This window comes from Hemibagrus wyckioides, linkage group LG06 (assembly GCF_019097595.1).
Source record: "Hemibagrus wyckioides isolate EC202008001 linkage group LG06, SWU_Hwy_1.0, whole genome shotgun sequence".
Classification (NCBI taxonomy): domain Eukaryota; kingdom Metazoa; phylum Chordata; class Actinopteri; order Siluriformes; family Bagridae; genus Hemibagrus; species Hemibagrus wyckioides.
Window position 1 is genome coordinate 20,083,082 of NC_080715.1, and position 13,119 is coordinate 20,096,200.

The following is a 13,119-nucleotide window of genomic DNA, read 5'->3' on the forward strand; positions in this document are numbered from 1 at the left end:
GTTTAACAAATAAAATATATTAAATGTGTAACCCTTCCACTGAAATGAGTCGGAATCATTGTGTGTAGGAATCAGGAGACGTGCTACTCAGAGCTGTGTGACGTCTTCACTCAAATGCGCACACAGAACAAGATGACTTTCAAATGACTGCCTGCTCAGTATAAAAGTTTACACTGCCTATTTGATTAAATACGGCCCCAGTAGATACACTAAATAACGAGCAGTGCCACGTTTTGTTCTCAAATGCTTTAGTTTTTTTTTTTTTACGAATTAAATATGATTTCCGGGGCTTTAATTTTGAAATCTGCTTCGCCGGCAGTTGCCTGAAAAGCTCGATACGGTTCACCTATTAAACATGAGCTGTTTTATGGTTTAACCTTATTTTATTGATCGGCAAACGGCCTTTTTTTTAGATGCTGAAACATCTAAATATCTAAAATATTACGAAGGGTTGCAGGATATATGATTATCCAAACGTTTGATGTGTGCTAGCATTTACTGGCTTGGTAGCGGGCTAACTAACAAGCCTGAGTGTCTGTAAAGCTAACTAGCTGACATTAGCTAGCTGTAACGTTACTTTGGAGACTGGTGTTATCATGCAGCAGGCAGACATGGCGGAGGAAGAAAACCTGGTCAATGTGCACTTCACTGCTCTTCCTGATTCTCTGATTGCATGGAAAGTTGATGAAGATGTCCTGCGACACGGACAGCTCCGAGTGAGTAGTTGACTTACTGTCACCTTTAGTCTGTTAGCCGTGTTGATGCTAATGTCTTTTGTTGGCTGGAAAATGAATGTGAAGTCAGAAGAACATGGACCTTATATTTCGACGATTTTTTTAAACAGATATCTATTTGAAATGTCTCTCTTTTTCCATTGTAAACTAAAATATTCAAGACCAATAAATACCTTTTTTATTTAGTCAATGTCAAGTGGGTGTTTATTGTCATTCCTCTATATAGCTTGTATACATAGTTTTTCCAGGACCACGGTGTAACGCATAACAGTACACATAAATGTGTGAGATGAGAGCAGGACAGTAAATACACAGGACATGGGCTGTAACCTGCATTAAACTGTTGTCGCAGCAATATCGGAAGCAAACGAGGAAAAAAAATAGTTAATAAAAATAGTTATTTTATCTATTTTATCTATTTTATTTTATCTATTTTCATATTTAGAAGGCGAGTCCCTGGTGACCTCACAGACTAATTTGCATATTAACCAAAGCTTCTTGCTTATTTGAATATCAAAACAGGTGACACAAAGAACAACAACATATTCTAAATTATTTATCGTGACACTAAACTAAATATTTACATTTATACAAAATGCTATAAACCCTGTCAAGAACACGGACAAAACCAAGCAGTGGCACAAGCAAGAAAAGAGTTTAAAGTAAAGAATGTGGAAGTGTGCAAAGAAGTAATTGGACACATAATGGTGATCAGTGATTGGTTATTGGGAGCAATGGTGATTAGTTATTGGGAACAGTGGTGATCAATGATTAGTTATTGGGAACAGTGGTGATCAATGATTAGTTATTGGGAACAGTGGTGATCAATGATTGGTTATTGGGAACAGTGGTGATCAATGATTGGTTATTGGGAACCATGGTGATCAGTGATTGGTTATTGGGAACAATGGTGTTCAGTGATTGGTTATTGGGAATCATGATGATCAGTGATTAGTTATTGACAACAATGGTGTTCAGTGATTGGTTATTGGGAACAATGGTGTTCAGTGATTGGTTATTGGTGACAATGGTTTCAGTGATTGGTTATTGGGAACAGTGATGATCAGTGATTGGTTATTGAGAACAATGGTGATCAGTGATTGGTTATTGGGGAAATTAGTGAACAGTGATGGTTTATCGCTGCTCATTCAAGCTTTTTGTGAGTTGGCTGAACCTGCTCTCTCAATTTGTATGACCAGCGGCTATGATTTGAGCTGGAGAGCCATAATGACTGCACAGCTGTCATCATTGTGTACTCAGAAAGTTACTCGATTCAAAATGAATTCAATAAATGAGACTAAATAATTTATAGCTCTAGGGACAAAGTCATTACTGTGGCAAAACTGTTCTTCACTAATATGTGATTGTTTTGTTGTTAGTCTATGTGACAGTGTCACAGTATTGCATCGAACAAGGGTTCTTAAACCTTATACAGGCAAGGGTCCCTTTAACTGTTAAAAAAAATTGAGCTCTATTTATAAGTCACAAATATAGTAATCAGACCTGGCACCAGACATACACATAATGTGTTTTTATCATTTTTAATATTTAAGGCATCTATTGAATGTTTGTCTGTGTGGCAGAAAATAAGGCAGGGTTTTGCTCAAAATGCCATACATTGCCATACAAAAAAAAAAAAAAAAAAAAAAAAGGAAAAAATTTGCCTCCAGGTTAGATATTCAGGCATGGCATGTTTGTTTCCAGCTGGGACAGCAAAAAAACAGCGAGGGGGAAACAAAACGTGTATTTGAGCAGAACAGGAAAATTTGAATAGTCAAATAGTGTTTAGATTTCTTAAGAGTGTAAACCAGTGGTGTGGCTCCATGTGTCACTACACTGAAAACTGTACACATTGTTTTTATCTTTGGTATTTTACATGCAGTACCTACAGCCACTTTTGTAGTTTCAATAATGACTTCATCAGCAGTGACTCAGGCAGAAAAGAGTTTCAGGAAAAAGATTGCCATCATTTCTGCATGTTTATTTGATCAGTACATTTCTACAGAAGTAAAAAAGAGAGCCAAATTTTTTTTAGCCTGTGTAATATTTAATAGCATTCTATATTGTAAAACATTGTATTCATCCCAGTCTATTTGCTTACAGTTATTACTTATTAAAGAATACTATTATATAATAATAATAAATCTGATTTCATGACTCTCCTAAATTTGTTGCTTATCTGTTTGATTCGTGCAGTTTAAGATGTTTGTATTTAGACTTATTTAAAGCTTAAATAGAAAGAATCGTTTCATTATTTGTTAAAGGCATTGACCTGATTTTTCAATCAGGGCAGCTCAAGATAAAATGTCGAAAATGCACCATGTTGTAAGAGTCATCTGATAGTCCATGTGATGGAAGATTCCACTGGGTTTAGTGTCTCTGGAAAGTTTGGAAATGCACAAATGGACTGCGGTATGTTTCCTTAAAGCTTATAAACAGTTCAGTCAGTGGAAAGTGCAAGTTGTTCCTGTTCTGAATCAGGAAAGTCCTCTAAAGGACATTGGGAATGAGACCAAAAGGATCATAGGGAGGCTTGACAAAAGCTTTGTGTACAAGTTCAGCTATTTAATATTGTCTTCATTTTGTGACTTGAATACAATCGATGGATGTCACGTGGCCTACCCTACCTAATCATCACCTTTACCCAAATCCTTATTATTATTATTATTGTTTAACAAATTGTCATTATTTAGTGGTCTGCTAACATGTCAATTTTTACCAGTATGTATACAGACATGTTCATATGTTGATATAAAGGATACCAATATATAATACCATAGGATCAAGACGATATATTACAGACTTTTTAGTATGTGTACTGCATGATGCCTCTGTTCGGAGACTACATTTCTACGTCTGTTAATGCAATCTAAACCTTTAAAGCTCTTGTAAATGAACGGTTTGAGCTGACCAGAATATGTGGTCATTTATTAAATGCCACGCCTGTTAAAAGCTTCATAGCTCTGCGTTACAGCACCTACATTCTTTCCCTTTGGTTTATGTTGGTTTCATATTTCCATGTTTTCCACTGCACAAGTGGTCTGGCCTTGCTCAAATAATGGTCTTGCTCAGTGCACACACACACACACAGACACACACACACACACTAATGAGTGTTTAGATATAGTTGCACTCATTGCAGTGACAGTGACACAATGCTTTGACTATTTCACCTGAAAGGCTTTGGGCTAGAGAAGGTCTGTATTTGTTTGGCTTGCCAGACACGGAGAGAAAGACGTCATGTAGTGTAAAAATAAGTCTGACGTCTTCGTGCTGAATGCCACTTAAAATGAAGGACTGACTTGCGCTGCAATAAAGGGACAAATCCGCTGGCTCTGGAGTCAGAGAGAAAGGGTGGGGGAACAAACGGATATAGAGCAAAAACAGAGAACATAAGAGAGAGAGAGAGAGATGAAGGGAATTAACACCCATGGAAAATATGCTGCAGGGAGCTCTTGATAACACAGCTGCTTCATCGCACAGCTCAGCTGATTTAGATTTTCCATCCCGCTCATGAAGGGAGGGTGTTCAGGGAGCGAGAGAGGATCGCAGTTTGATAGATCGCAGTTTTCCAGCACTACATGCCCAGCAGGAATGTGTCAGAACGGAGCGGACTGAGGTCGGTAAAACTGAGTTTAGGCTATAGTCAGCAGTGACACACATTTTCCAGCCCTCGTGCTCTTGGTTTGTGTGGAGATGAGTCAGCATAGACAGCAGTCTAGTTGAAGAGCAGTTAAAGAAGGAGGACTATAGTTTCACTCCCTCCCTTTCTGAAGGGGCCGGGCCTGTCACCGCGCTGTTGAGGCTCTTATATAAAGAGCAGAGAACAAGCAAGCAAGCGTGCAGTCTGACTGAGCCTCAGAAACGTTTAATCAGTAGTGTAAAAACACGTGGTCCCTTGAGAAGATTCTTTTTGGATAATACAGCTTTCCTAAGCTCTGTTAACAGATCAGCGTGCCTCCATCGTATCTTATTTTTTCTCACTAGCTCTTTTGACGTGCTGCTCGTTTTGGCTGTGACCTATTTCTGGTATCAACCACAGCCTTGACTTCAAAAGAAAGAAAACTGCACCTAACAGGGAAATTGAAGAAGACAAGGATTTATTTCTGATCCGGATCTCTTTCTGCTCTCACGCTGGGGAAGGCAAAACGGACCCCTTTCAGATTTCTCACTTCTCAAGTCCGCTGCAGGATCCGGCAAGCATCCATCATGCACCTGAAAACCATGAAGTGCAACCGCTTCTGCCTTATCGCATCCCTAGAGGACCTGGATATGTTTAATAGACCTGAGGCCAGGGTACTGTATTTTACTGCTTTTAGAAAATGGTCATGTCTGTGTATCACAAAACGAATGAATGTGTCTGTGTAAGACTAGTACGAGTAGGCTCACTTTGTAGATGGATTATTATGGATTTAAAACTGTACTACAAATTTCTGCCTTTTTAACATCACTTGGTAAAAAAAATAAATAAATAAATAAAGCAAGATTTGCTAGAGTGATTACAGAAATGTATCTTAAGTTGATTTTGAACCAGAAACATCTGAGAACAGGTGTATGAAGCAGCATGACAGAGGTTTACTGACAGAGGCTAGGAAAGCAACTCATTTAAAGAAAAAACAGTTTAACTCAGTTCAGTGGTCTGATTTCAGTGGATGAAGTATGATGGACAGATATAACAGGCAGGGGAGAGTAAGGATGGTGAGATCAGGAATGTTGTCTCCTGAGTATAAGTAGCATCAACATATGCCACTATGCTAATATGCTGATCAGTTATGCTAGACTTTTCAAGAATTCTTTTGTCCAGTCATTTACTATTGTGAGTTAATCGGTTAGTCAGTCAAAGGAATAACAAAAGATTGGGAAAATGGAAACCAGTGGAAATGAGCAGGGGTGGAATGACGAATATGGAGCGATTCAGAGCTGCAAGTCTGACGCGATTGATGACATAACGCTCAAACACACACACGGACACGCACTCATGAGGTAAACGACTGGGGATCAGACAGTTGGCTCACGATGCAATTTTGACACAGTTTGCATGGGGACTGATACAGTTTTCCACCATCATTTGTCTGCTCTTGCATCCCTCAGTGAATCTCCCTGTTACCCTGGAAACCGGGATCTTGTGGAGCCTAAAGCCAGTCATTTACAGGCCTTGTACAGCATTAGCATTTCATGCGTCACTGAGGATTAATATAGAAACACTCAAATATGTCACAAAATAGCCTGAATAATAATAAAAAAAAAATCCCTCGAATTGCAGTTACAGCTCACTTGGCTATATTTCTGTGTAAAATGTGTTTCCAGGTATCTGTGTATTTATTTCAGTGTTTGCTTTCTCCCTCAGGCTAGTTTCGAGGAGCTCTTCCGTGCCTTTGATAGTGAAGTTACCTTTCAGTATTTCAAGAGCTTCAGGCGAGTGAGAATTAACTTCAGCAATGCTCTAGCAGCTGCAGAGGCAAGAGCAAGACTCCACAAGAGCGACTTCAACGGCTCAGAGCTCAGACTTTATTTTGCCCAGGTACGTTAATGTTATTTGTATTTATTTTCTTGTCTCTCTGGCTTGCAAGAAAAGTTTTATTTCAGGGACAGGCATGTTCCAAGTTCTTTTTAACATTGTTCCGTTTGTGATTCTGTTAGTCAGTACATATAGGAAGTGCACGATTGGAGCCTCCTAAACCAGAGAAGCAGTTCCTCCTCTCTCCACCTCCATCTCCTCCTGTGGGATGGGAACAGGCTAAGGATGCCACACCGGTCATCAACTATGACCTTCTCTGTGCCATCGCCAGACTTGGCCCAGGTGCCTTTACACTTACAATAAAAAGAAAACCTCTTGGCTGTGTTTCTTAGAATAGAAAAAAATATGCAATGAGTATTCATTGCTAAGCTTTACTTATTGTCTCAATGTCTAGGGGAGAAATACGAGCTACACTCTGGAACCCCTACTACCCCCAGTGTGGTGGTGCACGTGTGCGAGAGTGATCAGGACAGCTCCGGTGCCGAGGACGATACGGACAGCTTCAGACGGCCACGACCCAAAATCATCCAGACCCGGCGTCCAGATTACAGCTCCTCCGTCACCCAGTGAGCATGAGGAGTATGTCCTTGTGCTGTTAAGTTTGTTTTTCTGTCTTGGGACTGTCAGGCGTGCAGGTAGTCTGTCCGCATAGGGGAAGCGTTCAGTCAGAGCTCAGCCCTGCAGAGAAAGACACAATACATCTGCACTGTCTTTCAGGGGAAAGTGAGTTTATTGCATGTATTTGTTGATAAAGTGGCTCATTTCTCCACATCTAAAGGTCAAGGGGATTTCATGGACGGTTTCCATTGATGTCTATGGCTACAGAGAACAAAAGCCTTTTGTTGTGGCTTTATTTATTTCCTTTAATTTGAGAAGCATGTTTTAGGGCAGTGAAAGGAGAATTTTTGTGATGGAACTCATCATGGTTTTCGGGTTTTTATTTGATCAATAGTCTCCTTTTTACACATGATGTTTTCTTTATTGTTGGCATCAATGGAAAAGTGAGGCATTGTTACAAAGCCTTTGTGTGAATGTTCGTAATGTTAGACGTTTAACCTTTGTGATAATGGGTTTGGTTTTTTTTTTTTTTTTATATATATATATGTTGGTTGTAAGGAAACACAAGGAAAAGGAAATACAAATTTAATTTAATAAGCTTAATTTCTCAAATTATGATATGTTGAATTAACCACTTGTTTACCATTTATTTGACAAACGTTTTTGGTCATTAGGAATGAAATGTTTATTGCACATCCTGACACATTATCTTGATGATAATATTTGTATGTAAATATGTCATGACTGTAATTTGCATTAATTTCCTTCGACCATAACACTGTAATACAGTCAGTTTTAATATGGAACAACCTTTATGCCCTTTACTAGGATTTGCACATGTTACATTTGTTACATGGTGGAAGTCATCGTACTAATGTCTGCTCTGTGTGTGTTGTTGGACTGTGTACGTATGTTCACCTCATTGTAATGTCTTAATTGTCTGACTGCTAAGAAAACTGAAAGACCCTGCTTGGTTTCCACAAACTTGTCGACTCAGTAACAGCTTGGATGTATGTATTGTGATTTGTACCTTAACAACCAAAATAATAAATCAGGATTTTGACTTGTACAGTTGTCCTTGGAGTGGATTTACCATTTTCCCTTGATTTCCGCTTATGTTGTAAGTTTGTTTATGGTGTTGGATCCACAGTCCACTGAAGTGTTTTGAAATGAATTGAGTTTTTCTTTTTTCTTTTCTTTTTTTTTTTTTTTTTTTTTTACACGGAATGAGTGGGCCTTCATACTGTGGTATAATGAAGTAATGACGCATGTAGAGGACCTTTGAAGGTGAAGCACGGATTACTCTAGAAATAGAATCCATGAGGCTCAAAAAGACATCACATGTCATCACCACTGCCTATTTCAATGTGCAGCATTGTTCCCTGTGCTGTAGAGCTATTAAACCTCAAGGTCATACGGATGTCTGTACACACTGTTTTCTGTCTGATCTCACTCAATAAGTGCTTTTCTTCCTGATATTACTACTTTATTACACATAAAAAAAAGATCCTAGGGCAGGTTACTGCTTATAGTTACATCTGGTGTGTGTTAAGCAACTATATTAGTTACACCAATGTTATACTGATATTAGAGGTCATTTAAATCGTTTCATGGCTTGGGAAAATATTACAGGATATTTGAAAAGCATGTAGCGATGACATGAGGACATTGCCCTTGCTGACCTTCACTCTTTTCAGACTTATTAAATGTGCTGATGACTTGAGGGAGATATGTGTGTGTGTGTGTGGGTGGTGGTGGTGGGGGTTCATATATGTGGGTGGATCCATATCCATATCCTCTAAGAGTCTCAGTGTGCCTATAATTTATGAGATAAGATCCAGGGAGGGTCCATACACCACAGGTTGCACTTCATCAAATCATTTTAGAAATCAACCCACTGGAGATTCGAGGGTATGTGTTTTTAGTATTTTTCTGTGTGACTATTTTTTTTTATCAAATCTGAAATCTTCTACTAACTCATTGTGCTTTTCTTTTTTTTTTTCTAACTAGAAAAGGGAAAATATGCTAGCACAAAATCATTCAGATGTGCAATCTCTCCTGCTCTCCTTGCTTCAGCACTATCTTAATGAAACCTGGAACTTTCCAACAAAGCCTCTCCCTCCTGCTGTTCACCAGCCAGCTGAGCCTTTCAGCACAATGCCAGTTAAAGCTCAGAGCCAAGGATTCATCTACATTTTACTGATGGTTGGGCTCTTCAGCTTTTTCACCTTCGGCATCATGTTCAGCTATATCCGCTCGAAAAAGCTAGAGAATTCGCAGGATCCGTACCACCAGTATATAGCCAGAGACTGGGCGAGAGCGCTGGCTCCATCTGTAGCCATAACGCAGGCTCTCAAAAAGGAGTCTGTGGTTATTGAAAACCCTGCAGCCCTGGAGCACCTGCCAGGATGAAGAGGCAAGAAACTAGGACAGTGAGTGAGTGTGGATAACTGATTTATTTAAAATTTACAATTATCAAATTACGATCTTCTGTATCTGTATTCTGTAGAATACTTACTTAAAAAGGACAGAACACTATGTATTATCTTAAATATGAATTTTATTCACATGATGCTGATTTGTCACAATGATGCATGAGAACTGAGCTGATTAATATATTTTCTTTTAAACAGTCAAATAAATTGTAAATCATTCTAAAGACTTGTGTAGTCTACTCAATTTGGTGCTGTTTACTGCAGTGTTTTGAAATACATTATTCTGACATTGCTTCATTTCAGCAGACTCTGCATCCATGTAATAAATCCTTGCTTAGAGTTCTTCTGAGAGGCTGCTGCATTCTCTCTCTCCTCTGTGAGCTTCCTCTCTTTCTCTAGCTCCTTCTCTTTTCTATGCTGTTGATCAGTTTTCAGTACTTTCTCCAACTCTCTTTTCATATTAAAATGAACCATCTGCCTACTCATCAGAGGCACAATCAAGTTGAAATCGTCGACTTTCTTGTTGAGCTTAGCCAGTTCATCAGAGAAAGTGGCACAGTGTTCTTTCCACTGAATCTGCTCAGAGTGTTTCATTGGGGATCCAAGTTTGGCCCGGACTTCCTGTAGCCTATTGCGTATCTTCTCAATTGTCTCTCTAATCTCCTTCTGGGCCACGATCCATTCAGGTTGGTAGCCGTTATCAATGAGGATGCGGTTGAGGTTGTGGGTCATGGGGTCTGCATAGGGGTTGTGCTCGAACTTGCTGAGTGGTTTGCCGGTGCCACTGAGGTTACGGAAGTCACCGCGTGCCATAGACTCCTGGATGAGATCCTCAACCAGCCTCTCCACAGCCTGTGTAATCTGGATCTTCTTACTTCGCAGACGTGTATCCCGCAGAACCATGGCTCCTTCTTCTGCCGCTGCTTTCTCCATGGCTTTGTAGCGGTATTCCAACACCTGATCTGTAGCTCTGTCCATTCGGAACTGCCGATACTGTCGTTCACGCTGGCTGGGTGTTCCAAAGCCCATGCCTTCGTAGCTGAGGTATTGTCTGTGCTGTGGTGCATGACTTTTAACCTTTTCCTCCTCTTCCTCTTCTCGAGTGTTCTGAGATGCAGATTTTTGCCGTGCCAGGTGAGCTAGTACAACTCTGTAAGCCTCCTCTATGTGGGAGAATAAAGCAGCATCAGCAGTGGGGGCTCCAGAGTCAGGGTGGTACAGTTTGGCCATGTGCAAGTAAGCTTCTTTGACCTTGGCATGGCTGCTGATTCCGTCCTCAGGCAGCTGCAGCAGGCGCAGACTTTCTCTTAACCCACGGCCAGGTCGAGGTCTGGAACTGAGCAGGCGAAGAGTGATGGCACTGTAGATAAACAGGAGTCTGTGATGGTCTCCAGGTTTTAGTCGCAGCAATGCAAAGCAGCTCATTGTGCTGAAAAGGCGAACACATGCAAACATCAGAAAGATGGCCAGAACAAACACATCAAATGTAATCTCTAAGTCTACTCTAATTCAGCATTTCCAATAAAATGTTGAATGCAAAAGACAACACCCTTAGAATGAAGAAGACAAAGTTTTTAATGTGCTAGGGTTTTTTGTTCATTCCTCCTGGAAACCTGTAAATGATCTCTATCAGACCGGGAGAGGCTATATAGCAGGTTCCAACTGCTTTAGGAAGCAATCTAAGACCCCAATAACTTTCTGAAAACCCTTGACCCATGAAGAAGAACCATAAATATTATACCAAGCACATAGAAATAAATAGGAAGATTAGTTCACAATTCATGCTAATAAAAAAACACCTTAAAAAACACACCTTAAAAAAACAAAAAAAAAACCCAGGATACTTAATGGCATGCACCTTTAAGGTATTTAAAAAGTCATGAAATTTTATAGTTCAGTGGAGAGTGCTAGTTTCACTATCTGATACTAAGTTCTATCATAATGATTGATGGTTGCACCAAATGACAATGTACCCTAATGTAATTCTGTTTTCTTGTATGTATTTTTAATATTATATACTAGAGCCGTACACATATTGAGACCAAACTCACCACATAAGTTTAGCAACATGACTTGATGTCAAGAAACAATCCTTCATTGGCAACTTAGGAAGGCTACTGAGAAGAGGACATGCGGCAACGTCTTTCTAATGGCCTGATGCTTTTAGTATCTCTAATTTAGTATCTCTTTGGGAACAAGTGCTGATTGTTCCAGTAGCTTCCCCTCCATCACTAAGGAGTGTGTCTAAAATTGCTTGACCCCTTAATTGCTGCTTTGCCCCTATATTCTTTTCTTTGTATTTTGCTAGGAGGTTTATTTTCATGTGGATTCATAGGAACACCAATCAGTCATGACAGTATTAGCACTGCCAGGTGAAGTGAATAACACTGATCATCTCCTCATCATGGCACCTGTTAGTGGGTGGGATATATTCGGCAGTAAGTGAACATTTTGTCCTCAAAGTTGATGTGTTAGAAGCAGGAAAAATGGGCAAGTGTAAGGATTTGAGCGAGTTTGATGAGGGCCAAATTGTGATGGCTAGACGACTGGATCAGAGCATCTCCAAAACTGCAGCTCTTGTGGGGTGCAGTAGTCAGTATCTATCAAAAGTGGTCCAAGGAAGGAACAGTCATGAACCGGTGACAGGGTCATGGGCGGCCAAGGCTCATTGATGAACCAGGGGAGTGAAGGCTGGCCCGTGTGATCCGATCCAACAGACGAGCTACTGTTGATCAAACTGCTGAAGAAGTTAAAGCTGGTTCTGATAGAAAGGTGTCAGAATACATAGTGTATAACAGGGCTGTTTTGGCAGCAAAATGGGGACCAAAACAATTAGGCAGGTGGTCATAATATCCCTGATCGCTGTACATGAACACTGGAAATAGATACTTTGCAGAAACTAAATGTCTGTAAGGGAACACAAAATGGAGGGATTATAAAACTTTGTATATCAGCCTGTGCTTTTTTTTTTCATGCAGTGTAAAATGTCATGAAATTGACATGAACTTCTTCATTGCGTCTCAATCATGAAAACTCTTCTATTTATGATTGTTTATGTTTCTGAATGGATGGCGATCAAGAAATACGTCACACTGTGCGACTTTTTTTTTTATTGTAATGCGTAAAGGTCACTTTACGCATCACTATTTTCGACGTCCGTTTACTGTTCATGGTGAAAGCGAAATTTTATACCATGCTCTTTTTAAAACGATTCTCAACATATGGTTTAAGAGCGATTTTACACCCTTGATCAATCAGATTTCGCTCAGCTGCTGCAGCGCGCGAGTCGCTCCTGATTTGAGATCTTGCTAAACAAAAAAAGGCATGCCTGTAGTAAGTTTAGCGCACAGTGGCATAAAAGCAGAAAAGAGGTGATGTGCATTACCTCAGTTTATTCTAAAAATCCTCCCATTACACTGGAGCTCAAGTCTAAACAGCCTTATGCCCAGAAAACGGCGGTTTGTTGTGCGAGAAGGAGAAATGCTTGCTGGGATTTGTAGTGTAATAACTTGTAGTCAGTAACATGATAACTGCAGTGTTTTAAACTAACCTCCAGATGGCGCCAAACTCCACATCCCTCACTATGAACCTGCGGTGGTTATTTCCTCAAAGTCCTTAATCATTGTAATCGCAGATATATTAGCCTCTCCGGATAGTAATTTAAGAGTTAATTTGCAATGAATTATATGATGCTATTTAAAGCATATACTAACAATGACCAATAACACTGAATTTGAATTAGCTATAAAAGTGATAAAGCCTACTGTAGTCCTTTCTTGTTACATAAAATAGGTGAGCATAGTTTTAGGCTATTTAGATCATATACATAATGGCTCTAATCTTGTTATTCATGATAACATATTGAGGTAATTGA

General features: G+C 39.7%; 3 protein-coding genes across 5 annotated transcripts; 2 read left to right on the forward strand and 1 right to left on the reverse strand.

Moving 5' to 3' along the window:
- The first annotated feature begins 334 nt into the window (after nucleotides 1–334).
- Nucleotides 335–7,879, forward strand: rcan1a (regulator of calcineurin 1a). Of its 2 annotated transcripts, none has more exons than XM_058391330.1 (4): nucleotides 335–716; nucleotides 6,082–6,255; nucleotides 6,375–6,534; nucleotides 6,647–7,879. In XM_058391330.1, the coding sequence occupies exons 1-4, from the start codon at nucleotides 597–599 to the stop codon at nucleotides 6,820–6,822; spliced, it is 630 nt and encodes a 209-aa protein (XP_058247313.1). In that variant the 5' UTR covers nucleotides 335–596; the 3' UTR covers nucleotides 6,823–7,879. The 2 variants fall into 2 exon arrangements, with proteins under 2 accessions (XP_058247313.1, XP_058247314.1); XM_058391331.1 differs by lacking the exon at nucleotides 335–716 and adding an exon at nucleotides 4,078–5,030.
- Nucleotides 7,880–8,229: 350 nt separating this feature from the next.
- Nucleotides 8,230–9,297, forward strand: LOC131354066 (potassium voltage-gated channel subfamily E member 1). Its single transcript, XM_058391332.1, has one exon. It carries the CDS (start codon nucleotides 8,833–8,835, stop codon nucleotides 9,220–9,222), a length of 390 nt encoding a protein of 129 aa, XP_058247315.1. The 5' UTR covers nucleotides 8,230–8,832; the 3' UTR covers nucleotides 9,223–9,297.
- Nucleotides 9,298–9,385: 88 nt separating this feature from the next.
- On the reverse strand, nucleotides 9,386–12,735 carry dnajc28 (DnaJ (Hsp40) homolog, subfamily C, member 28). Of its 2 annotated transcripts, XM_058391327.1 has the most exons (3): nucleotides 12,631–12,722; nucleotides 11,297–12,152; nucleotides 9,386–10,674 (listed from the first exon to the last, which is right to left on the reverse strand). In XM_058391327.1, exons 2-3 carry the CDS (start codon nucleotides 11,341–11,343, stop codon nucleotides 9,540–9,542), a joined length of 1,182 nt encoding a protein of 393 aa, XP_058247310.1. In that variant the 5' UTR covers nucleotides 11,344–12,152; nucleotides 12,631–12,722; the 3' UTR covers nucleotides 9,386–9,539. The 2 variants fall into 2 exon arrangements, with proteins under 2 accessions (XP_058247310.1, XP_058247311.1); XM_058391328.1 differs by lacking the exon at nucleotides 11,297–12,152 and having other exon boundaries at nucleotides 9,387–10,674; nucleotides 12,631–12,735.
- Between the last annotated feature and the right edge of the window lie 384 nt (nucleotides 12,736–13,119).